Source organism: Chelon labrosus (assembly GCF_963514085.1).
Source record: "Chelon labrosus genome assembly, chromosome: 16".
Lineage (NCBI taxonomy): Eukaryota > Metazoa > Chordata > Actinopteri > Mugiliformes > Mugilidae > Chelon > Chelon labrosus.
This window is the reverse complement of record NC_140349.1, coordinates 4,877,164-4,904,040: the sequence shown is the minus strand read 5'-3', so window position 1 is coordinate 4,904,040 and position 26,877 is coordinate 4,877,164. Positions and strand designations below refer to the sequence as shown.

The following is a 26,877-nucleotide window of genomic DNA, read 5'->3' as shown; positions in this document are numbered from 1 at the left end:
TATTGCTTTTTGGCCCTATATGTTCAGAAAATTGTAGATTCATAATGTTTGCTCAGGTAGGACATTTTCTTTTATATAAGCACCACCGCGCTCTTTCCACAACTTCCTGTTTGTTACTTTTCACCACTATTTTCTAAACGTACACAGACGTAACTGTATGTTCAGGTGGTGGAACTGAAATGTGGCTACTACATAGTCAGCTTTTAAAACATTAGATATTCATGTGATGAAGGTATACCAATGTAAATCTGCAATCTTTTTATGGATGAAGCGCCGTTTTTTACAACCTGGACCTTAATTCTGGCATAAAATACGGTTGTTTACTCACCCATATAACAACTTTGGTATCATTTAGAGTCGTTCAGAAGATATTTAGATCCAGCGGAGCGCCGCGTATAACCATATAGTCTGAGTGACTGGGGCACCGAAACTCAAAGAACAACAAACTGCTGCACGTCCGCGAATAGATAGCAGGTAACTCCGGGCTCAACGGGGAATAGCACTAGCGTATCATAACAAAATATTGGTGAAATGAACGAGTTTGGCAGCAGATAATGCGTTATTTAGAGGCTGCGTTATTTAGAGGCTGCGTTTCGCGGCGCTCCGCTGGATCTAAATATCTTCTGAACGACTCCAAATGACACCAAAGTTATATGGGTGAGTGAACGAACGGATTTTGTGCCAGAAATAAGATCCAAGTTGTAAAAAAACGGTAATTTCCCTCTAAGTCCCGTCAGAAGTGTTTAAAGGTGAAAACACTGGTTTAAACTTTTAATCTAGTATTTTAATAGTGTTTTAAGCCTATTATGATATACATAAGTGACTGCAGCTGTCAGAATACTGCCGTGCAGTAGTAGTAGTACACATAGTGGGGCAAGTACAATCTCCTTCTCTTCAGTAAATGTATTTTGCCACTTTCCTCCACTCCTCATGTTTGATGAGTTTCACAGAAATCCCGTGAACTCCAGATTCTACCAAACGTCGGTTTCTGAACCCTCGGATTGGGCGTCTCCCCTCCAGACTGTCAGCATGGATGAAGCTGGTGTGAAGTGGCCTCCTGACGTTCCCCTCAGCCTCCGTGTCTCTGCCTTAGAACACGTGCCCGAAAACGCAAGATGGACGAGAAAAAACACCACATGTGCGTCTGCCGTTCGACTGTCTCCCCGAGGTTCAGACACCTCCAGACACAACGTCCTCTGGTAACCGCGGTGATGCACACAGTCCCTCTTGTAGCTATAGAAACCAAACTGCGCGCTGGGGATGTGTGGTAGGTGGCCGGCTGCTTGCGGTCGACTGGATGGCTGGTGTAGTCGGGGCTGGCTGATCACCGCGGCGCTGGTGTGATGTCTGTTGCCATCAACTCGAGCCAAAAAGAGCAGGACTCCAGCATACTGCAGGGGCCTATAGGCTGCTTCACACCCAGCCAGCGGCGCCAAACCCAGCCAGACCTACACAAACACGGTGCCAGCCAATCTCAACCCGACTCAGACAAACTCAGACTCCGTCCAAACCCATCCGAGCGTAACTGTGTGCAGCCAAGCCCGCCGCTCTCCACCCTGCCCTAACCCAACATCTGATATTTTATATTCTAGACATCACTGAGCTGACGGAGCGACTTCTGACTGCACAAGAGTGGGAGAAATCATCCTAATTGTCGGTGGCAGGATCGGCCCGCGGACAGAGGGAGCGTCTTCTAACTGAAAGGTCACAGACTCGATCATATCGACAACCGATTTGTCTGTTGGTCGACCGTCAGAGAGTTTAAACGCAACTCTAAGCCGCAAGTCTGCTGCTCTGGATCAGAGAGTGACAGCTCACAGCCAAAACCATAAATAGAGATAGAGAGAAGAGGGGGAAAAAACAGCAGCCAAACCTTCACTGTGATGAGATTATTTCAGGGTCTCAAACAAAACATACGTCCCGAGAGGCTAAAAAAAGAGCAACAGGTATAGACAGGTGCTGACATGCAACAGGGCCTCACATGTCTGCATAATACAAGACAGTAGACTATACATGTCAGTGTGAACATATACATTAAACAATAAGGACAGGGAGGATGGAGGAAGAGGAGGCTGCTGAATCTCAGATCTGGTTTCCCGTCAGCGACAACACGTGCAGAAAAGGAAACGGGACGAAGTGACGAAGAGCAGATCCAGAGGAGGAAAAAGAAGAAAGGGGAAGTGAAGGAAGGGAAAGAAAGAGAGATAAATGTGCCGCTGAATCGCAGCAAACCGAAGAGAAAGCGTCTGGAGATGAAGAGTCGCTTGAAGGAAAAACACCCCTGAGCCTTTAGCTTTACATCCAAGCCACAGACGTTTAAATCAACACAAAGCGACTCTAAGCACCTACTTAGTGTTTTCATTGGCCTGTTAGCATCGTCGACTTTTACTTAGGTTTCTGTCTCTGCTGTCAACGGACAGTAAACGCACACGAATCGAGTACTGCGAGATTATAAGATACTGTTTCGCTACGAAATGACATTTGAGAGTGATTTAAACGGTGATATTCAACAATAATAATTCACAGCATTGTAAATTAGCTGCGAGGGATGTAACTCTTTTGTGTTTTTAAGGATTATTATCTTTATGTATGTATTTCTTGACAGATCGGTACCTAAAACAGAGATTTAGAAGACAACTATACTGAGAGTCATACAGGCTGACCTCACGTATTTAACTCTCTAGCAACCAGTTAGCTAGATTGCTAGTAGCTAAGCTAGTAAGCTAGTAGCTTACCACCCAGGTAAATACTGGGTGTTAAGCTAGTTAGTAACTTTATAGTTAGCTAGTAGCTTAACACCCATGTAAATACTGGGTATTAAGCTAGTTACTAACTTTGTAGTTAGCTAGTAGCTTAACACCCAGGTAAGTACTGGGTGTTAAGCTAGTTAGTAACTTTGTAGTTAGCTAGTAGCTTAACGCCCCAGTAAATACTGGGTGTTAAGCTAGTTACTAACTTTGTAGTTAGCTAGTAGCTTAACGCCCCGGTAAAGCTAGGTTGCTAACTAGCTACTAGCTAGGTTGTTAGCCCAGATAAACAATGGAGATCAGTTAAGAGTGAATTTTAGGCTCACATTCTTCAAGCAGACCAGATTTTTAAACCAAACTGAACAATAATGTTCGTGCTGCTAACATGTGAACATTTTAGCACAGTTTTAAGATTTTAGCAAACTTTCAAGAGCAAGTCATGTGAACACCTCCTGAAAGCTCTGAGTTTATTTGTTGTGAAGTCTTTGTATTTCTTACATTATATTAGCTTGTCGTTAGCTTGCTAAACTGTTACCCTGTGTGGTCGCTAGGCGCCAACAGTTACCTGGCAACTACTTCCGCATGATGGACTTTATGTACACGACTTTGCTCATGAGTTCAGCTATTATCTCTCTTCCTTTAGTCCCGTTTGATCTCCACCAACTTCTCAAATAAAAAAACTCACATAACATTATATTCAGCTACTAAGACAATTAAAATATGATAAGATAATCCTTTAATGTATCCCACAGTGGGGAAATTTTATCAAGTGGTATATTTGCAAGAGATCAAATGGTTCAAAATGGTTTAAATTAATTATTCACAAATTACACTGACTTTCCATTTCATTAAGTACACTAATTAATTCCTTATTCTATGTTTTTATCTTTTCTTCCAACTGCCTGCCCTTACTTTGGCTCTCAGCTCTAACCGAAGCCCTTTCGCTGTTCGATGGCTGTACGCCTTCTTTGTTTCTACATCTGTGTGTAAAGTCACCACATCAAATCCACAGTTTGATGAGGCTCCCTTTTAAGGTTTCCCACCTTCCACCATCGGTTAACCTTCAGGTAAAGTAAGGAACTGTTTTAGCTTTGAAGAACTATTAGTGCAGTTATGCTGTGTAACAACTAACCAATAATACATCGATTTTTTTTATGGTATAATTATTACTTAAACCATAGAAAGTGTGTGAGCAAGTAATGGTATTGTTCCAGGGGGCCGTAAATCTCTGGGGTCGCTTGTAAGTGACATGGGGTCACTGACCTTGACACAGTCTGGTATGGTAAAAAGAGTCTTGTCGCCTCTGATGAATGAAAAATGAATTCATGAAGCTTACAGTTTTACATACTGCAGTAAAATGAAGCGGTGACTTAATACTGTAGACTCTCAGACGAACATTTAGAGATGGGGGTGGCAAAAGCTGTAATGAGGCGGTTCAGGCTTCTGCATCAATTTGACGGCGTAGCTACGGCGACACCGAAATGTAGAGAGAGCTGTGATTGGTCTTTGATTGATCTTTTGACTTCTTCGCCGGCCTCCTGTAAATGCACTGCCTTTAACTCACGGGCTTTTTCCTCCCGTAGTGCGCTGCCAGGCGGGTTGTTAGCAGCTAGCATGGAAGCTAGTCTGTCACGTACTGAACTGAAGCTTCTCTCGCTTTGCTGTTGCCATAGCAACCCCATAAACAAGACATGCACATGTTTTTTTTTTTAACTGCGGTAAAAAAAAAATGTACGCATCTTCCCACTCATTGTGAAAATTGTAAGTTTTCTTTCGCTTTTCTTCCATGTTTTTCCGTTGTTATGACCCACATCTAGCTAGTGAAAGTAGCCGCAGCCGCTTCCACGTATAGGTAAAAATAAAGATGGCGGTTTGTCTTGACGAGGTCAGAGTTTATATATACATAAAACATAAACAAATATATATAATTTTAAATTAAATAATACCAACTGTACAGTAATGCAAGTGTTATTGATATAAAAAGAACAGCAACACTTGTTAGAGGCAGGTCACATGACCACGTGTTTACATTTGAATATGTTGCATAGCAACGGGGATGACTGGCTTTGATCTGATCTTAGCCAGTCAAGCTGCGACAGACTTGTGATTCGTTTCAGTTCATAGCCAGGTAAGGATAAATTGTACGACAGATACATAAAACTGTAAGGACATTATTCAGCCATAGTTAAAACAGCGACAAGAAGAAGGACCGATGGAGAAAGACAACAAAATCCTCAAGCACCAGCTGGACAGGCTCAAAGAAATACTTGACACAGACCAGAAAGTATGGACAGAAACCATTACATCTCTAAGATGTGAAATAGAAGAGCTTAAGGAGGAAAACGTCAGTCTCAAGGCACAGAATAAAGAGAGCAAAAAAAGGGAGGAGGAGCTGACTAACGCCTTAAAAACGAAAGAGAAAGACCATAATACTGCCCTCCAGACTTTACAGTGCCAGCAGAATGAAGATCGCATCACCCTCGATCTGCAAACACAGTTAAATCAATGTAAGAGAGAAAGCAAAAAAACTGTGAAAGAACTGAGTGAGCAGCTTCAGTTAGCTACCACAGAGCTCAATAAGGCCCAAAAGAAATGCAGTCGGCTGGAGGGAAACCTAACAAAGTCACTGCAAGAACAGGAAGACAAAGCAAAAAATGATTTTGCCAAAATGAAGAGCCACTATGAAAAAGAGGTGAAAAACCTTAAAAAGGTGCTTCATCAAACCGTGGTTGATGCCGAATTTGAAGTTTTGACTTTAAAGGCAGAAATACAAAAAAGGGAGGACACCATCGGACAGCAAAACAGCGAAAAGTCTGCTTTTAGGGCTGAGAACCGAAGTAGGTGTAAGCATCTGGAAGGAAAGATAAATACGGTGAATAAGGAATTAGAAGGCCGGAATAAGGAAATCTTGCTTATGACTAAGAAACTGGACGAGTCTAAGGTCACCATACAAAACCTGAACACTCAAATTAAAACCAAAGCTTCTGAGAATTTACTGGTCACAAGAGAAAGGAGAGAAGTCCAATCTCGGACCATGAATGAAAGGGCCAAAAACGGTTCCCTCATCTGTCAGATTGCAGAAATGAAGGGAAGAATCACAACTCTAGAAAAAGAGATCGAAGACCACCTGAAGAAAGAAGGGAAAATGTCAGACGACCTCATAGCGCTCCAGATTAAACACAGAGATCAAACTGTGAGGTCTGATCGTTTGACTCGCGCACTGAAGTCCAAGGAACCAGAGATCACCAAGCTGAAGGAGAAGGTCAGCCTCATGGAAACATATCAGCGGCGTCTAAAGGAGAATCTGCAGGACTGCGCAGATGTAGCTAGTCATCCGAATGAATTGAAAAAGGCAATCCTCAAGCTCAGAGATATGCATCTCACAGATGAGAGAAAAAAAACCTCGGACTACGCACGAATGAGGCAGGAAAGTACGGTTAGCACTCTCAAAAAACAGCTGGAACATCATGAAAAGGTCTTCAAGGCTCAGCGCAGTCAGATCCAACAGATGGAGACACAGATAGACAGTGTGAAAGCTGACTGTGACACCAAGATACGTGGCATCACTGACCAGTTAAACGAAGAGAGCAGGATGAATCACGAGTTCGTGAAAAAGCTGAACGCTCAGAGCTTACAGCTTAAAAAGGCAATGAAGCCGATGCATCAGAAGGTACGTTCCTTGGTCGCTGAAGGACGCTTGCAGAAGTCCAAACCTCCATCAGACATTATAGAAGAGGTACTGAGACAACTCAGAGCAGAGGACTTCCTGGAACCACCAACAGACGTTGCCTTTCAATTCACCGACCAGTGAGCTATCCAGCGATTCAGATGACAGAGTCACATGCGTGAAGCCATGGGTGGATGATGGTTTGCCACCAGCTGACTGTTAAACTCACATCAAGATCAAGACAGTCACTGGCGTTAAAAGACCTCAACACAGCACAGCCTAAGAAAACACAGACGGACAAAACACAGGCTGAATGTAAGTAGCACCAACGACACCGTCTTTGTAAATACTGGTTCTTGTGGGTTTCCCCCGAGTGCTTCGGTTTCTCCCGCACACCAGATTAAACAACTCACTTGCCACTTCATTAGGTACACTCTACCTAATGGAGTGGCAAGGGAGTGCGGCTTGTTAATCATTGTTGTTTTAATAAAATTAAACACAAGAATAAAATGATATGTATGACTTTGATTTATTTTTTTGCATTAATAAACCTAGTGCAGTGGCTGTTGTCATAACAGCTTTAGAATATTAGAGGAGTTTGCACAAAAAGTCCATATTTATCATCCAAAGTCACTGCACACTACTATTCGGTTGACAACTGCGAGCAGCTAACTAACTTGTCCTTGTACCGGTTACGTCCAAAAATGGTCGCCAGCTCTTGTGCCCCAGAATATGCCAGAATAGTCGGGGACAGGCAAAGGGGAAATCGTTTTATAGGATTCCCCAAAGATCCCAAGAAAGTGGAGCGGTGGGATCCCTCAAGAAACGGGTTTAGCTTGTGTATCGCTTTATATCAGGTACAGAATCCAGCGTTTTCCAGGTGTAATGTCTTGTTTATTTAGCGTGTTTTTAACACAATGTCCAACAGATTTCTTTTCATAAAGGCAAGTTAGGGTAATGTTTATAACGTGGATTACAAAGGGCCTCCAGGCTCTTGTATGCTTTCAGTGACTCTCAGGAGTTGGACGAAGGAACATTAATGAGGTAGTTATATATTTACAGATACCGCAGGTCAGGAACATTGTCTGAACTGACTGTTTCTTTCTTGAAAGAAGCACACCTGGGGCATGATAGGGGTCCCTGATATATAATCTGTTGAGTTTTGACTTGTACTGGTCAATTTCTATCTGTTTAAAGTGTGCAGTAAACTCTGATGGCTTGAAATCAGAGCTGGAGCCAATATGGCGGCGTCAACAAAAAAAGTCACAGCCCAGAAACGGACGCTGCCCTTAGCTCTGTGCGTAAAAATATTTATAAAAAAGTGGATATTTTTTGTGCAACTCAAACCGTTTCCTCATTAACTTCCTTCAGAATATTCTTTCTCTTGAGATTTAGCGTTATTCACATACTTGACGTGTCCCTAAGACCCACCCGACTCAACCCAACAAGTCCGAGCACGTTGTCCGGGGACCGTTGGAGGGAATTCTGGGAAACGGAGGAGCACAAGCGTTAAATTAAGTACGATTTACAACGCGCCCCGGGACTGCAGTTATCCACAGACGGCGTGTTTCTATATCGACGTGTGACGGAGCAGTCTGGGTATTCGTGGAGCGTTTGATGGCGAGGAAGCGGCGCACGGTGCCAGTAGGAAAAAGGAAGAGGGAGTTCCTCCGCAGATAGTCGGAGGAGACTGTTAACACATGCACACCGAGCTCTATATAGACTGACACCGTTCCACACATACCTCTCACTCCGACTGCTCTACTTCTCTTTCACTCTTCCTCGCACTCCTCCTCTTTCATTAACCCCCCCCCCCCTCTCTTTCTTTCTCTCTCTTGCCAACTCACACTTCTCTCCTCCTCTCGCTTATTGCCCTTGTCTGTCTGCTCTGCCTCTCGGGTTTCCCTTACTCATGTTCGTCTTCTCTCTCCATTACAGACTTGGCACAGAGCTGCAAATAGGTCAAATATAACTCAACATTCCTCCCCGCCGTCCCTCTCCCCCTGCGAGGACTCGCCGAGGCCTCTCTGTCTTTTATTGAAAATGACTCCAGCGTACCTCTGCAGAAGATTCGACTTGATCCTAATTAAACCTTTTTTCCAGCGGTTGTTTGAAGTTCTTCCCGTGCAGCTCATCGCGCAGAGCAATAACTCGAGGCGGTTCGTTAGCGCCGAAACAAATTCAAGTGGTAATCACTGCAGGACGAGAGGACAGATTCATAATTCATGGGCACGGGTAAGATTTGAGGCTCCGCTCCTGATTTCGAGAGCACTCTTCAAATGGGCTAATTTTTAAATGTGTCTGTGTGGACTCTCAGTCCTCCAGGTCACGATGTATCTGAAAACAAAGCTAAAACAAAGAGTTCTCTAAAAGACATTTCCAAGTGGATATTTCGTATTATAATTCAAGCCGAGTCTTTTAAATCAAGATCAAGACTGTAAACGGATCTAGAAGCTCTTTGGGTAGTTCAGGTGGCTAAACCTGGTACTTGGTGTCACATCAGGACAGTTCACGCGTCGTTTTCTCACGGTGTTCGTCTTGACATGTCCTCAGGTCGTGGCCAGAGTCCAGCAGCAGAGGAAACGCATGAAGCTAACGCCCAGAAACAATTCAACACTGAGCTCACTGTGTCCCAGGAAGGGTGACAGTGATGCTCAGACCCAGTCCGTCAACATTTAATTCATCAGTTACACCTGACGCGTCAAAACATCTCATATAAAACGTGTTTATTGAACTAAAAACGCAAAAACTTCCGCTTAAATGTGGATATTTGTTCATATTCTTCGTCTGCTACGAGGGGGAAGAGAATACGGTTGTGTTTGGGCTGTAGGATGGACATCACAGTGAAATTAAAGAAATACTTTGACATCTGACAGTGAAGGCAATATGTTTGGCATTTTTTTTTTCGCAAAGAAATTAAATAAACTGTTGAATTTTTGTAACGAGGCCTCTTAGATTTGCTGTAGAAACGCTCCTTGCTAGCTTAGCTTAGCATTAAGACCGGAGACAGTCTTAATATTTAATAAGAAGTTCAGTGTGGAGGAAGACCAAGGCCTTACAAGTGATATTTGTCCATGCAGATACGTTTTATTTGCATTTGCTCAAATTTCCGTTGAGATTTCTGCAGCAAACGAACTAAACACAGACTATTTCCCCCCCAAAAAAGTAGTAAAGAATCCAGCTGAGGTAACCGCGCTCATTAACAGTTCTGTTTATTGACGGCTGCAGCTCTTCTGGGGTTTCTGACTGTATGTCCTCCTCCCTGAAATTCAAATGAGCCTGAAATGTCCCCCGTGACCTCCCGTAGCCTAATAACAAGCTGATGGAAACAGCCCCGCCACCCCTCTTTCTTTCCTCTATACATTTGTGTTCCTCTTTCAGTAACCTCCCGCTCTCTCCTCCCCCCTCGACCTTCCCCTTTTTGGCCCCCTTCCCTTTCTCTCTCTATCTCCCTCTCATCCTCTTACTTCTACCATGGCCTCATCTTCCCCTCTTTCCCCCTCTTCTGCGTCCTCTCTCTCTCCCTCTCTTCTCCCCTGCGCGGCAGCGTGTTAATCCCATTACACGTGTGAATACCAGCTGGAGGAGAGAGGGAGAGAGACAGACAGAAAACAGAGAGGAGAGAGGAGAGAGGAGAGAGGGGGAGGCAACGGGGGAGAAAGGAACAGAGCGTGTTTGTGTCCCAGTGTGACTGACTGCATACAACTGCCTGATGCAAAATCCCCCGACGTGTCGGAGTGAAGTTTACTGTAATATAATGTGATGTAGGAGGTTTTCAGGTCTCAGTAATGCAGCGGAGACCGTAATCCTGCAGACCAGACTGAGGCACATATTATAAATATTTGTGACTAAATCCCGATATGAACACCCAGAACTAGAAGAGGACGAATAATGAGCTGCAGTCATCAGTAACTCATCACAACAGGCTAATGAGTGAGCAGTTTTACCGAGCTGGGTCGTTTACACCTCACTTGTTTGGAGAAAAGAGTTTAGTTTGTTTGCAGCAGAAACCTCAAGGAAGGTTCGTGCAAATACAAACAGAATTTATCTGCACGGCTAAATATCACTTATAAGGAGACACTCCACACAACGTGCCCCGCAGCAGCAGATTAATCATAAAATATTTCTGTTATAAATATTAAATATTTCCAAAATGATGCACGGGAATGAAAAAAAGGTTCCTGTTAACACTTCACAAAGTTGGAATAAGTCAGTAAATAAGACCTCGGGTGAAGATTAGTTTGTCCCGGAGGCCAAGAACTTTTGTTGTAGTTAGGGTTACGGTTAGGGTCCCTCTTCAGTAGATTTATCTGTGACTTAAAGGCCCATAATAAGGGTTTAAATACACTTTCAATGAGTTTAAAGTCACAAGCGACATCTGCATCAGCTTCATTGTGTGAACATACAAGGATTTTGCAGCGTATTTAAGTAGAAACTGATAAAAGAAAACTATACAGTTTAAGGAATTAAATATGAAATGATTTACAGTATTTGTTAAAAGTCAAACGGTGAATACACTGACAAGAGCACTAGTTACAAAGCTTGATAGGAGAGATGTTTGCAGCTCCCTCTGCACAAATATTCAGCTGCTACATATGACAGACTTTAATAAATGTACGTTTTTTACTCCCGAGGCGATTAGTTGAAATGTCCACTCAGAGGTCAGTGAGTAAAATATGACTCAGCAAAGTTATTTGTCAAATAAACAGGATATTAGTGTAAAAGTGTGAGGTGTCCTCCTCTCATGTAGTGGAGAAAAAACTGGTGTAAAACAGCTCAGGTCACACATAACGAACACTATTTGCTCCACGCTTTGCCGCTGGGAGTGATTCACGTGTTTAAAGCTTTTTTATTTTTTTTATTTTTTATTTTCTTCTCCACGCTCGCTGTGCTTGTTTTGGTCCCGACGTGGCCCCGGCTCCTCTCGGTGATCCAGGGGCCGGTTGCCGGGGACGTCTGGGAGGCGACGGGGACGCGAGCGAGACGGCGCAGACAGACCCGATGTGGCTCCTGAAGAGTTCAAGCGCCAAGAAAATAAACAAGCCTTTTGATCACAAAGGAGCCCATTCACTCTCTCTCTCTCTCTCTCTCTCTCTCCCTCTCTCTTTCTTTTTTCTCTCCCTCCCCTTTCCCCCTCCTCCTCCTCCTCTTCGGTAGCTCCCTTCAGCTTCTCCTCTCCTGACCTCTATTTTTTTTTTTCATTTATCCTTTAAAAACTCTTTCTTTCCTCCGTTTTCAATCCTTCTTCTTTCAAGCTTATCAGCGCATCCAAGAGCGCTTTAGAAAGACAAGAGGAGCAGAGAGACAGAAAAGACAGACAGATGGACATCATCTGACCAGCCAGGGGGCAGACAGACAGACAGAAACACAGACAAGGGCCTCTTTATTCCACAAACATACTGTCATGGTGCAGAGCAGAGGAACACGACATGGAAAATGTCCTCATCACTCCATCTTTAGCAAAAAAACAAGAGGCAAACTTTCCCCTCCGACCACTCACACACTTTTCTCCTGTCAAGAACCAAGTAGCTGCCTTGTTGTTGTGTGTGTGTGTATGTGTGTGTGAGTGTGTGACTGTGTGTGTTTTCTTATGCATGCAGATGGGCCGGTGTGAAAAGGCCTCTCCCATTTACAGTTCTGTTGTCGTGACGGGACTGCTGCTCGCTCAGGGTGTGGCCCGGCTACCATTTGCCCCCCTCGGGCGTGTTTTCCATTTTCAAAACAAGCCAGATTTCCTCGAAAAGAAAAACGCTTACCCCTGAAAAAACAAACAGGTACAAAACCTCAAACCGAGTTTACGCTGTCGGCCGTTATTTTTTTTTACCACAGCTTTGAACTGAACTCTTTAAAAAGGTTAAATGTCACAACTGGTTGTAGATCTGTGAATCAGTCTTTAATGCGCATGATTTTACACACAAAACCTCAAGCTTTGTGTGTAAAATGGGTCAAAACTAAACATTAACATCAGGTAAAGTTGTGTTTTCTTACAGTTCCATCCTTCAGCCCTTGTATTTCTTCATCATTGTCCAATCAGTGCTGATTGATCGCTCCTGTTTACCGATTAGCGTCATTACCACCTCGGTAATGAACCGAGAGCGACTCTGGTGATCAATTAGTCTCAATCACCTCGCCAATTCACACATACGTGGCCGTCAGATCTCCCGCTGGGCCTTTGTCAACCGTTGCTTTCACATGCGGCCGGTGTCTGCAACCCTCTGCTCCCCCGAAACCAGGCCAGCAACGCCGCTGACGCTCACCGTTTCACCTACAAACTAGTTATTTCCACGGTTGATGAGTTGTGAGCGAACTTCTTCTCCTCCAATCTAGATTTTCTTCTTGTGCTTTTGAATTAAACGCACGGCAGGGGAGACATCGCTCTAATATTTCTGTTTGCATGTGACATTTCACAGACAGTTTCATTTTCCTCTTTAATTTCCTCCCAGTTTTTATTAATTCACGTCACTCTTCAACGAGGGGAGGGCCGCGTCTCGACATTCACGGAAACAGAAGGTTATAATCAGTCACTCATTATGTTGCTAATTAGACCAAACCCCATTCAAAATACTTGAGATTCTTGTCACAGAGATAATCCTCTCAACAGTGTCTGAGTTTAGTTTGGTTAAAATTAGAATCTGCTAAGTCAGAGGTTTAAAGTCTGCACCACACTGAGGATTGAACGCTTCTACTGCCACATCTGATGAAGGTTTGGTGGGAGGATGCATTTTGATTCATGTGCCGTGTTTCTCTCTGCCGTGCCGTGGCTTCTCCCCACCTACACGGCTGCACACATTTGCGGTTGCAAAAATCTCACTAACCAAATTTTTAACTAGTTTTATTTGCATCACATTATAATTCACGTGTTGTTTTCTGTTTTCCAGTAAGCCGAGCTGTTTCTCGTAAATCAAGACCGAATCTAGAAGATCTCTGAGAAGTTCAGGTGGGTACGAGATTGCACCTGGTGCTTGGTGTCACGTCAGGACAGTTCACGCATCGTTCTCTCAGGGCGTTCGTCTTAACATGTCCTCAGGTTAGAGGTCAGAGTCCAGCAGCAGAGGAAACGCATGAAGCTAACACCCAGAAACAGCTTATATGTTGATATTTGTTCATATTCTTGTGCATTTTAGGCTGTAGGATGAACAAAAAAGCACATTTTAAGACATTAAATTGAACGTTTTAGGTATTTTTACCATTCAATTAAAGAAATATAATGTCATTTTGCAATTAGACCTGGTTGCTTCCTAATTTTCCTAAGTTTAATGCAGAAAAGCTCTTGTTAGCTTAGCATTAAGACTTAAAAAATATGATTTGTTTATAATCCTTGTCTGTTGTGACAGTGGAGAAGATATGGTTGGAGAAAATTTGGGCATAATCAGACCAGTTTTCTTACTAGTTTGCTTATATTCTTATATTTAATGCTTAGATTAGCTTAGCATAAAGAAACAGGAAACAGGAAGTTGAGTTTATTTGTTCATATTCTTCGTCTGCTGCGACAGTGAAGGGAATATGTGTGGAGCTTGATGGACGGACAAGAAAGGGACATTTTAAGACAGTAAATTGGACCTTTAAAGATATATTTTTTGATATATCTTCGACCCTTGTTATCTTAGCTTAGCATAGAGCTTACTTGGCTCGTTAAAGGTTTAAAAATATCAAACTCCAGTGATTAAACCTAAAATAAAACGAGCTGTAGACGTGCTAATGAATGTTAGCTTCAGAAAGAGCTGTTCCCGCCTGCATCCAGTCTTTATGCTAAGCTACGCTAGCTGCGTCGATCTTCGAGAGACGTGCAAGGTGAAGAAGAAGAGGAGGAAGAAGTTGGGGAAGTGTCGTGCTCTTGCTCGAGAGGAGGAGGAGGAGGAGGAAGAGAAAGAGGAGGAGGAGGTGGTGTAGGCAAAAAGTCTGAAGAGTCCACGCAGAAGTAGAGGAGGAGGAGGAGGAGGAGGAGGAGAAGTTTTCAGAGATGAGATGTTTTGTGTTGTTATTGTGCGTGTGTGTGTGTGTGCGCGGTTGTGACAGTTGCATGAATAGTTCACCCACCGGCTGGCCTTCCCACACACTGCCACTCAGGAGTAAATGAGCAGAGGATGGATGGAGGGATGGAGGGATGGAGGGATGGAGGGAGGGATGGAGGGATGACTGATTGGCTGGAAATAAGGCCAAAGAGGAGAGCTACCAGTAATCCACACACACTTCTTCTTCTTCTCCTTCCCCTCTCCACACTTCATTTCCTTCCAGCTCAGCCCTCTCCAGTAATTACTGCCCCTTTCTTCCAGCTCCCTCTCCCTCTGCAGCCTCCTCGGAGCTGATGTAAGAGCTGAAGGGCCCTTCATTAGAGAGAGGAAGACAAGAGTGTGGGAGAAAATTGTGTTATGTGTGGCTGTAATGCTAATAAGCGCCTGATGGGCTACAGGCGATGTCCTCTTATAATTACAATCTATGTAAATGTGGCTGTCTCACCCATTCCTTGGGGGGGGGAGACTCAGCACCTGTTGATTGGCCCTTCCTTCCTTCCTTTCTTTCTTTCTTTCTTCCCCGCGTGTAAGTGACGGATGGCGGCTCCCTGGCTGCCTCGCTCTCCCCGCTTACAGGTAAACACGGTGCCTCTCATCACCCCGCGGCGGTAATGGGTCTCCACAGCAACGCCGTGACGCGCCAACCGGGGAGAGAACGGGGCGACAATCTGGAGGCAGCGGCGGAGGCAGAGGCAGCGGCGGCGGCGGCGGCGGAGGCTCCGGGCAGCAGCCAGCGACAGGTCCGCTGGCGAAGATCGTCTAATAGAACGATGGTCCGCTCTGACCCTGAAATCACTCCATATATTATTGATTAAATCATTACTTATTAACTAATTGGATCATTATTACCCGCATCAGCCGCCACTTGTTGACACAACACACACATATAATACAACCTGAGCTATTAATATAACAGAAGAGCAAGAGTGGAACAATATTATAAGTTAATTCACATGTTGTGTGAGAATTTTAGTTTTTTTTATTATTCGTCTGCTGTGGTGTAAAATCAAATATCTCTGCTTGGCTTGGTCAAAAAACAAGATACATATATTTTAAAATATCATGCCGGTTGAGAGATTCTGGGGTCATATTTATTCTGCAGTTTCAAAACCAGGGTTGAAAGAATAAATCAATAAAAGTCAAACTCCACTTATTTTTTTGCTGGCCTTCAAATTGTGCGATTTCAACATATTCAGTCTAAAAGTACTGGAATAAACCACATAAAACAAAACTGACATTTCTTTTTTTTAAAAAGTGTTGATTTATAAATATAAAGGACACAAAGCTGCCACGGCATTGTTAAAACCCACACATTTTCATAAAAAACACAGGACATGACCTGAATGTGTAGGCACAAAACAAAAGTTCAGGAACAATGTTTGAAATTAAAATGTGCAGCTATGATTGTTCATAATAATATGCACATAAAAAGGTTTTTGGGTAAATTAAAAGGGATGCAAATAAGTTTTTATCCTGTTGTGTTGTGTTTTTTGGTTAATCATTCTAAATCTATACTTATTATAATTATATATAATAACTATTATTATATATAACTGTCTTTTGAGTCTGTTTGATTAAGCGTGGATCAATATGAGGTTTATGACTGTGACATTTAAGAGTTTAAGTTGTTTTTATAGTAATCTCTGAACTTGCTCCCCAGCTTCTCTGTTGAAGGGTGAAAGTGATCGTCCCCGCAAAAAAAACAACCACATAGACGATCTTTGTTAATAAGTAGGCGTTCGGTGCCTCACTCTCTCCCTCCCTCCCTCCCTCCCTCCCTCCGTGGGTCAGCGTGGGCGGCCCCGTGTGGCAGGAGGAGAGCGAAACACGACACCCCGCCAGAGGAAGGAGGAGGGGGGGGAAGAGGTTGAGAGAACACGAAGTGACTGAGTGAGTGGAAAAAGAAAAAGTCTGAGCCGGAGAAAGAGAGGGACAGAGAAAGAAGGAGCAGAGTTGGCTGCGGTACTTTTGTTCCCTTTATTATTATTTTTTTTTAATTTTTTTGTAATACCCCCGGAGCGCCGCCGCTGTTACCGTCACAGTGAGGAGGATGATGATGATGATGAAGATGACGAAGAGGAGGAATCGACCATGCGACGTCGTTGCAACGAACGGGATGAAAATTTAGACCCGTCGCATTCCGTTGCTCCAGCTCCACCGACCAACGGCGGCACGACTCCTCCAAACTTTGACCTGCGCCATTCAGACCCGGGCGACTGGATTTTTTTTTTTACCCCCCTCCAGAGGCTTCGGGGCAACTTTTCGCAGCAGAAGCCCCCTCCACCACCCCCTCAAAAAAACGACTATTTCTCCGCCGTGATAAAAGTTTTTCCAACCGACGTCCATGTGTCCGGAGAAAAAGCAGAAGTACGTGCGAAGTTAGCGGCGGAACTCGGGGCAGCAAGCCGCCGTGCGAGCACAACACCGGAGGAAGGAGTGGGGTGTCACTTGCTAACTTAGCTAACTTGGCTAACTCAAGCTAACTTGGCTAACGGCTAGCTAACTAACCGTCTGAAGTTACGAGTCGACGGGAGAAAAGAAAAGTAGCCGAAGCGGCGCACCGAAGACGGCGACGAAGATGAAAACGCCGTCAGACACGGGTAAGTTGGACGGCGACACGTTTAAAATAAACTTTTTCTTTATTTCATTGCCGTTTTTTTTTTCTTTTTTCTCTCTTTTGCCGTTGTTTCTTAAAATGAAAACAACAGCGCCTAGCTTCGGCGGCTAGCTGGTTAGCATGCTAACCAACTCTCTCTCCGCTCCAGGGAAAGTGTGACAAAATTATGGCGCTAGAGCGGATCCATCCCGACTCTGTTGTTATTGTTGCAGCAAACCGAAGAAGGGGGGGAAAAAAGTCGGCCTTGCTTTTTAACAACACCGTCTCTGAGCTGTAATTGAACCGAGGGCGTCTTGTGCTTCTTTGAAAACTTTTATTGCATTAAACTTAAACCGAGAGATTTACGGTGAGAACAGCGGTGGGGTTGGCCTCATTTCCCGGATCAGTGGCAGGCAGGCAGGCAGGCAGTCGGGGTCAGGGCCAAGGTGCACTGCAAACCGATTCATATGCTAGATGGTATAAATAATAAAACATCTAAAGTTTTTAAAATGGCACTCAACAACTGGTAATTGATTTAAAACTTGCTTCAGCCTTGATTGTGGAGCAGCCCTCGTTACTCACGTGCCTCCTGGTCATAACAAAAGAGGTTTAAAATAAATGAGCACTACTTTTATTTACTTTATTTTTGCAGAGAAACACCCCCTAGGCACCTAAAACATGCTAAACACAAGTCAAATTGTGTGTAACTCCAGTTAAATGTAAAGATTTTCACTTAAAGGAAGTGGCACGGACTAGAGCCGGCTACAAACTTTGCCTTTTTCCTGCCGTTTTTGATTATTTTAAACTGAAACCAAACCCCGTTTAATAACTCTCCACTTATCTCTACATCAAAGAACTGCAGAGAAAAGGTAGAAAGTGGCCACACATGATTGGATCAGGAACTTAAACACGGCGGTGCTGGGTAATTCTCCCGGTTTACACGCCGCACGAGAGTCTAAGAATAAATCAGGAAATGTATTTAGCTCAATTTGCTTCCTGTAAGGCTCTTTGTAAGTAAACCTGTTTTGAACACATGGGACGGTTTGGTGCCAAGAGGATCCAGTGTAGTTTAAACGCAGAAATCTCAGGCGGCGCGTTTTCAAATTCCACTCATTTTTTTTCTTTTCTTTTCTTCGTTTCAAATGAGATGATTATGATTTTTTTTTTTTCCCCCTCGCCTGGGTTATGATTTGTGCATTTCGGTGCTCTTAAAACTCAGTTTAGTCAGGAGTGCTTTGCGGTGATCTCGGGGCCAGGCAGAGGTCCAGCAGCCATAATGGACGTTTAAGAGGGGGAATGCCTGACCACAACACAACATCGTAATTAGAAATAAGACTTTTTAGATCCCTCTTCTGCCGTTTTTTGTTTTTAAATCGCGTAACACACAAGCGGCAGTTTTTCACAGCGGGGTCTCTTCCCTGTGTGTGCGGTGTTTGTACGTCAAGAAAACTTACTTTAAATCACATATGACCCATGGCACAAAATATGCAACAGGCACTTTGGCAGTTCTGCATCCTTGATCTACCCCCAGCACTTAAGTTGGAAGTGTTTTTTTTTGCCCTTATGTGGGTCATAAATACTCAAGTGAAAGTTTGTAACAGCGAGACGGTTTAGGAAAAATTCAGTTTTTACGAGACTGCGAATATGTCGCTTTATTTTTAGAGCAGGACCTCGAGCGAACGTGTCAGACTTGTGAGCATTGTGTTCAGTCCTACATGGTTTCCGTTTATCCAGGGGAGCAGATTAAGAAAGTTGTGTTGCACTTCCCTTTAGCTTTAAAAGGCAGTTGGCTTTGTGCCTGTGCAGCTTGTTATTTTCTGAGCTTACATACACGTCTTTAAACTTAAAGTATATCGTCTATAGATTGATTCACACGGCTCTAAATGAAGCTTTCGTTGTGACATCAGTATATGACGAAGCTTCGTCTGTCAAGAAAGGCTCGTATCACCCAGTTGAGAACCCCTGAGCTGCGTCCACACGCAAACATATAAATATATATTTATATATATGGGTCACCCTCCACACTCTTCCTATCAGGAAGTCTGAAGTCTGGCCCCACCAGCACCAGCTCCCAATTTTCCGCTTGTGTTACTCCTTATATCAACAACGCGCCACATGTGAGACGTCACAGCTGTAGGCCGGCGAGCCAGCGCCGCTTTGTTGCCCCGTCTGTACGTGGAGTGAAAGGAGCCATACATGAGGCAATTAGTCGGTGTTAAAAGTCTGGTAAGGGCTTGGCTGCTGTTTACGGGTGTATTTAAGTGTTTGGGAGTGTGTGAATGCGTGCCCATATGTCTGTCACCGTGCGGCTCTACCTGACACCGATGTGGTCACAACAAAGTGAGTGTTTGACTTTTACCAGCGAGGCCAAATTGCCCTTGAGGAAGACCATTTGGTTGTGGGCAGTTGACTCCATTGGCCCATTGTAATTACAGGAAGGGCAACTAGACGTCTTTATGCAGATGCAAATGGATTTAATAACACGGGTTAGACCAAAAGCTAATGAACCGCGGGCTCATTTTGTTAAAAAATGATGCTGTTAGTTTCCTTTGGGAAGGACTCTTGTTGTGTTACTGTCTCACCATTATACTGAATTATACTCTTGGCACCGGCACCAGAGACGGCACAATTACGCTGCAAGTTGAGGCCAAGTTGTTTGTCTAAGGGGGAAAGTTTTGAGAAGAGGTGCTGGCGACAGATGTACAGCGATGTGGTTGTTCAGTCTGTGTTTTAGGAGACGGCGTCTCCGTGTGATTTAATGGAGACGCTGTAGTGTCATGTGCCGACGGACTGGAGGGAATAAAGGAGTGCTGCTTATTATTTGGGCTTCGTTACCTGTATTTTTTTGCTAATGGCCAACCAAAGCTAAGTCTTTAGCACCGGTGTATCTTTATATTTGACGTGGGACTAACTAAAACCAGATCTTGGCAGTACCACTCAGATCAGGCCGTAAACGTGTCTCTCCAGCAGATACTAAATCACGACAGAACCCTGCTGGGAGTAAAACCCTCACAGGATGTACCTCTTCCCCGGTCTTCCTCCCATTATGTGGTTTACTGTGAGTGATCAGGTCAGCTCGAGGCCTGACCCGATCACATACCTGATTGCGGCTGGGCCAAGCCCGGGCACGCAGACCCTGGAAAAAACCACAGCCCGGTGACGTCAACATTTCTCTGGTGTGCAGTCGAGTGGCGGCCCGGGTCAGCGCAGCTATGAGCGTCTCTCGATGTCGGAGCGGGCCTCTTTTTCCTGGAAGTGTGTGTGTGTGTGTGTACGGTGGCTTTGGTGACCCGTGCGAAGCTTAGAGAATAGACAACAGGTAGCTCGAGTCGGGACATGCTGGCCAAACAAACAGAGAAACTCCGCACACAGGAAAATCTGGGAGCTGAGGCGCTGACAGACGTCCAAGCCTTTATTTTAGTTTTGTAGATCCGTTTTATAAAAGAGGTGTAATAATATGAACAAAATAGAAGAGAATACCTTCATAACCATGTGAAACTTTAGGTTTATACTATGACTAATCTGTGCAGAACATATCTCAGAGCGTACATGAAAGTCGCTGGGTGCATTTATACTGCTACGAGCGGGAAATATCTTTTAAACAAAGTGTTATCAAATTGAATCAGGACCTCGTTAAAACGGAATCGAATTGATTCAGGACATCAGCAGCCCTAGTTCATCATGCTTCGGACCAATCACAGCAGATGCGTGAATCCATCTTAAAGGCGCACGTGTGGGTAAACGGTAAAGTATCGAGGCGTTACGAAACACGGCTCCTCTCGGCGTGTGCAGAAACGGTAACAAAAATGCACCAGTTCATCATTTAACCATCGCTTCTTTTTTAGAGTTTTACGCATTCCACATGACATTTTTTTTTATCTCGGCAGTTGCACTCGGACATTTTGAGGATTTTTTGAGTGCGTCGCCCGAGGGCACTGTGGTGGTGGTTGTTGTGCAGCAGCTCAGACGTTAAAAGCACAATCTACCCTCTTGTTCTACAAAAAACCCATTAGGAGTCATCGATTTGTAATGTTGCGCTGCAGTAGTTACTTTTGATAAACTGTGGTAATTTCCATTTTTTATTTTTATTTTTTTTTGTACACACTTCACGTGGACCGGCTTCATCTGCTCCTGACTGCAATTAGCGATCCCGCGCGTCTCCCAGGTGATTTTTTAACAGCACCCATAGACTGAGCTTGAACCTGTAAAAAACCAGCAGCTGTGGGCTTTACATGCAGCTTGAAAAGCAATAACAATAAAGAAAAACTTTTTTCCAGCAGAGATTAGATGAGCGTTGCACCCATTACTCTAATTGGAATATATCTTGGGGCTCTTCTGCGCTACGGTCTTCTGAGGCGAGAATTATTCTCTCTGGCTTTTTTTCTAATGATGAATTTCTCTTTGTATTGACTGTTGAACGTCTGTATGTAGAGTTGGAAAGAGTCCTACGCTGGCCGTACACTGTGAAGCCTAATCTAATCCTAATCTAACTCCACAGTGAAGACTTCAGATTGTGGCAGAAGCACAAGGCTGCCCCACCGAGTAAAGACGCTATCAGCTTCTAGTCCGAAAGAATGTGTGCGTCACGTTATCTGTCTTTGTCCATCAGCCTGTTGACTCTGTATTTCTGATTGACATGATTGAGTGAGTCTGTGTTGACCCCCCCACATACCCCCCCACTTACCCCCCTACCCCACCCATCCAGGCACATGAAAGGACAGAGCAGGTCAAGTGGAACCAACCACTCGCTTCACTGAGCAGATAAGGAAGTGACAGATATCTCTGAAACACCTGACAGGATACTTGGTTTCCGGCTTCGCTGTTCTTTCACACACTCGTGAATATCATTTGCATGAGTGTACGCTCTGCTGGCATTTAATGTTTACACCCAGAGGCAATAGAAATAGTTTAGATAGATTTATTTATAAGTAGAACAATAATCATGTAAATCCTGATAAGTAAAAAAATGCGAACAGTTTCGCCCTTGGAGCTCTTTTGGAGGTTTTTTTTGAGTCAAACCAAACCAAGGTTGAGAGATACAAACGGTGTGTAGTCGTTTTGTGTTTCGTCTGTGTGGCTGTTTTGTCTGGAGTCATTCTGACTGAACGAGGCGTGGAGCGTCGCGCATTGTGTTGTGGCTATCGTCTGTGGAGAACGAGAGGGCGGGGGTGTGTTTGCTGTCTTTTTTTTTTACGGCCAGAGGGATCGAGCTGGATGTCCGTGAACGTGTGTGTGTTTGCTTGCCCTCTACACTCTGCAGAAAGGATAGATTTATGCTCCTGGGTCGAACCTACACCTTGGCCTACGGTGTTTAAACTTGTGCTCAGGAGTGTGTGTGCGTTTCATCGCTCACAGTTGGCTATTTGGTTTCTGTTTGGTTCCGTTCAATCAAGGTGACTGGAACCAAACTGTTCAGGTTGACGCTAACAAGTAATTCACATCGGTTACCTTTACAAAAAAAACCCCGCAAAGCACAAAAAAGAGAGGAGTCGTCTTTTGAGTGGATTAAGTGAAGAAGGCAGAAGGTGAATTTCTTAGTAGTGCTTGTCCAGGCGCTGGATGAGGAAACACGTTTCAGATCAGTCACAGCTGTTGCCGCTGTACTAGCTGCAATTTCTGGAGAGTTGCACAGCAGGCTAAATCTAGTTCCAGTTGGAAGTGACATGTTTTACGGCGGCAACCAGAATTATTAAGACTTCAGCATTTGTGTTAACGGATCAATGAGTTTGTCATTTACCCGTGACGCTTTTAGTTTTTGACGCACATTTCTTGGGAGGTGCACGCCAGGGGTAACGTCCAGATAACGTCAGGAGAATCTGGGCTGGACATTGTCTAGATTCACCCTGTCACAACGGTGGGCTACTGGAACAACTCAGTTTTGGTTTAGAGGATGGGTGGCGCCTGGACATATAGTGTCAGGAGACGGGACACGATGCACACAACCAATCGAACTCACTCCCTGTGAACTTTCTGGATAATTACCTCCTCTATTCACACATTGCGCAGACGTTTGGGAGCTGTTTCGTGTCCGGTCCGACCGATTCAGACATTTTGCACACGGCTGCTCTGGATGCTGTCTAGAAAAGTTCAGAGCAGCAGTGCCTGTGTGTAAAAACGGCTTAGGTGTGGCTTTGTATAACACTCGCTACCTGTGCCAGTGGTAAAGTCGTCGCAACCAAGTTTCTATTGGAGCAGAAACATCCTTCGAATGCCATCTGTTTTTTTTTGTTTTTTTTTTTTAGAGAGAGTCTGTTTTAACAAAGAAGAGCGGTTAGCCTGCCAGGTTATGTTCAGGCAATTAGAGTGACCTACAGTGGGTGGCAACATCTATTAGCCGGCAATAAAATAGGAGCACTGACATGCACTAAAAATCCAGAGCAGTGGCATTCATTGCTGTGGAAAGTCTCCAGCATCTGCTAATTTATAAACCAGTTGTTGAACGATGCAAAATAAACTGGTTACGTTTTCTGAGAAGAGACCACCTCAAGAGCCGGCCCGGGTGGAAAACCTTGCCAACAGGTTGCAGCGAGGAAAAAAAAAAAAAAGCACAGTCTGGTTTTGTGGTCGCTGGGCCCGGGTTGATCCAGCCCAGACTTTTCCTGCCGCTAAACCTTGTTGGCGGTGCACCTGCATTTTTAGCCCACACTTGCTTGATTGAAAGTGTGAAATGTCCAGCTTTCAGAAAAGCCAAGGTAATTTATTATTCATGAATACAAACCGTGGTTCTTTCAAAAAAAAAAATAAATAAATAAAAAATTCTACAAACACTGTTGGCTGAATGTGTGGCCACCGAAACCTCCACGAAGGGGTTGAGAGTAGAACTGAACCCAAACTGTTGGAATATATAGTTTTTTAATCTTAACAGCAAACGTGCGAGTGTCCCAGTGTCTCCCGCTCTTGAATTTCATTTGATGGGACAGGTCATTGATTCAGGCTGCTGTCGTCTCCTTTCGTCCGTTTCCAAATTAACTGTGAAGTCCTCAAGTGCAACCAGGGACACTTTTTTTTTGTACATACTACTCTATAGTTGTGGTCTTCTGGTTTTCTGAGCACCCCTAAATGAGCACCATGCGGTTATAGAGAGCCAAAGTCCCGCCCCCTCTACTTCCGGGTCATGGGACCTACCTAAAATATGAACAGCAGTCTATGGAGAGATCCTAATTATTTTCTGGTCCCGTTCGAATTGTGGCATGAATTTCACATATGACGTGTGTGTGAATTTAAAAGATAATTTTTCACGTCAAAAGAGATAAATTATTTGACGTAAATAAGCTGAACAACATTATGTTTTGTATGAGATCGCTTAGTGAACTACATCTCTCGTCTCGAACAATGTACGTCACTAGAGAACTATGGCTGTCTCCTTGTTGAGCTTTACCGTCTTCTTCCAGGAGGACGAAGGCAGAAGCATCAAACGAGGTGAAGATCATTATAAATCGGGGACGTCATGTCGAGAGCTGTAGTTACACGAAGGGAGTTTTGGTCGGTTCTGTACGCGCCAGCATGCGGGACTTGTAGTTCGTTTGATTACGTATTTTCCATAGCGTTTTACTGAACTATCTTGCGACAAACTGTGACATTCTTGACATATAAAATCATTTTTTTATTCTGAAAAACAACATATGTATAATCCAAAGGCACAAGTCGATCGGGACCAGAAAATAATTTATCTTTCGCTGTAGACTGCCGTTCATATTGTTTTCCGAAAGATAGGTCCCATGACCCGGAAGTAGAGGGGGCGGGACTTCGGCTCTCTATAACGGTGACCTTACGTCCAAAGGTGTCTCTTAACAGAATCTTAGAGGCATATTTCTCATGTATAAAAGGAACTCTTTCCAGCAGCTGGTCTTTTAATGATTTCTAAGCACAGGCGGACACAACGATTCATCTTAAATAAAACCAGGAATTACCCTACACTCATATTTTAGACTCATGACAAAAGGCTGCTGCTAGTTAGTTTGCATCAAATCCTGTATATAGGTGACGTAAATGAGTGCAAATACTGGCAGCCTCATGATCCACTCTAATTCTTTTGTATTATTATTATTATAATTCGGAGTATTTCGTCAGGGCTCACTCATATTTTGAATAATCCATTGGTTTATTTAAGAAAAGGGGCCAGTCAACTGACATAATGAATGATAAATAATGTAAAGTTTCTATTTGACTATCTAGTCTAGCGCTTTGAAACCACCATCGTGACTTACAAGTTACAAGACGGATACAAGACAAGGCTTTGATCCAGGGTCGCCAAGAGATGCTATGTGCTTATTTTAATTTGTCAAGTTTAACTGCCTCTAATTAAATATTTTAGCTGAATAAAGCCACAGAGAGAGAGAGAGAGAGTCAGGAAAGTTTTTTTTTTTTGCTTCCAGATATTTGCTCATTCGCGACATTCAAAGCTAAAAAAGACGCGCCGTTGTCTTCGGGAAAAAAAAGGCAAACAAGAGAAACATTCTTCCTCGCCTGTTGTCTTTGCTCCAGTTATCGGTCTGTTGGGAGCCATGTGACTTCCTCTCGCTTTCTTATGGCTGCCACAACTTGTCCCGGGAATGTGTGTGTGTGTGGTGTATTTATGTTTGATGTGACCTAAAATATATATATGGTTACCTAAAGGCTAATGGCCTGAAAACTTTTTCCACATTCCAAATTATGCAAACGCACACAGCGGACACACACACACATAACACACACCCTTGCACACTTTCTCTTTGTCACGTAAGCTTTTCACCCTTTAACAAATATGTACACTTAAGCCCTTTCTCCGTCTCCAGCTGAACAACACACACAATGTACAGCACATATCTCCCCTCTGGCCAGATCAAAGATGGAAGTGGTTGATAAGAAGGAAAAGAAAGGATCTAAAGACGTTGGGAGATGTTTACTGACTAAATTATGATAGCATAATCCCCTTTCTTCATTTAGCTAGCCGTGTACAACACTGTTGATCAGTTGCAGGGTTAGCTGGCCGACCCAGCAGAAGTGATCGAGCAGCAAACTTCTGCTCTGCATTTTGATCTCTTACCATTTTGCTCGGGCCAAGCAAAACATATTTAACTGGCGGCGCATTATCTCCCGCCGCCAGCAGCCAAAAGAGCCCCTCTTCTACTGTTAATGCGAAACATGTGAAAACAGACGAGAGCAATGATGAATTGTCGAGTGATTGAGAAGCTAATCTTGGCCCCGGTTCATATCAGTTAACAGACGGTGTACGCAATTTTAGCTGCCGAAACCGGTGAAGGGAACGCAGGGTCGGGCTCGTCTTAGTTGGCTGCTTCAAAGGCAGGTCGTAAATTATGCCGGTGATAAGAATGACACCTTTTTGATCAGAGCGGAGAGTTGTTAAGTTCGCCTGTCCTGTCTTTATCGCACAAACCTCAGCCCCGAGCCGCAGCTACAAGATCTGTATATACTCGCCGAGAAGACTTGATTAATTGAAACAAATGATCTAATTGAGAAAGAATGCCGGAATAGTTAACCATTGAATAACGGCGTCAATTTACATGCTGGGTTTATTAAGTCGAAAGCGGCGTCCACGTCACCCGTTCGGTGTCCCCGCGGGCCGGCGGCGGCGGTGATGAACGAGCCGCGTCTCTTGTTTTATTGAAACGTGAAAGTCACTTAGTCCCTCAGACAGTCGCTCACTCATCTCGCCCACTCACAGCATGCGCACTTTATTAGCGGGGCCCAGACCCCCCAACATGCCATGAAAATGGGTGAGATCTGTCTTGCATTAACACACACACACACACACACACACGCTCTTTTAATTTTCTCGCTGCAGCCCGCGATCGTGGCGTGCTCATTTGGGCTGCCATCTCCCTGCGGTGACGCCGTCGTGCCTCTGTCTTTAAT

The 26,877-nt window shown here is 44.1% G+C and overlaps 2 protein-coding genes across 3 annotated transcripts in view; both read left to right on the top strand.

Annotated features, from left to right (window-relative positions):
• Window positions 1-15,604, top strand: part of pou2f2a (POU class 2 homeobox 2a) — a 38,014-nt gene extending 22,410 nt beyond the window's left edge. The window contains exons 12-13 of one of the 2 annotated variants that reach the window (XM_084563559.1): window positions 13,293-13,351; window positions 15,003-15,604. In XM_084563559.1, the coding sequence (XP_084419685.1) occupies window positions 13,293-13,314 (22 nt within the window). In that variant the 3' untranslated portion in view covers window positions 13,315-13,351; window positions 15,003-15,604. Of the gene's footprint in view, window positions 1-13,292; window positions 13,505-15,002 lie in introns of those variants that run through there. The other variant, XM_084563558.1, reaches the window with a different exon arrangement.
• A 648-nt stretch (window positions 15,605-16,252) lies between these two features.
• Window positions 16,253-26,877, top strand: part of erf (Ets2 repressor factor) — a 36,098-nt gene continuing 25,473 nt past the window's right edge. The window contains exon 1 of the mRNA XM_084562807.1: window positions 16,253-17,026. Within this exon, the coding sequence (XP_084418933.1) occupies window positions 17,005-17,026 (22 nt within the window). The 5' untranslated portion in view covers window positions 16,253-17,004. The remainder of the gene's footprint in view (window positions 17,027-26,877) is intronic.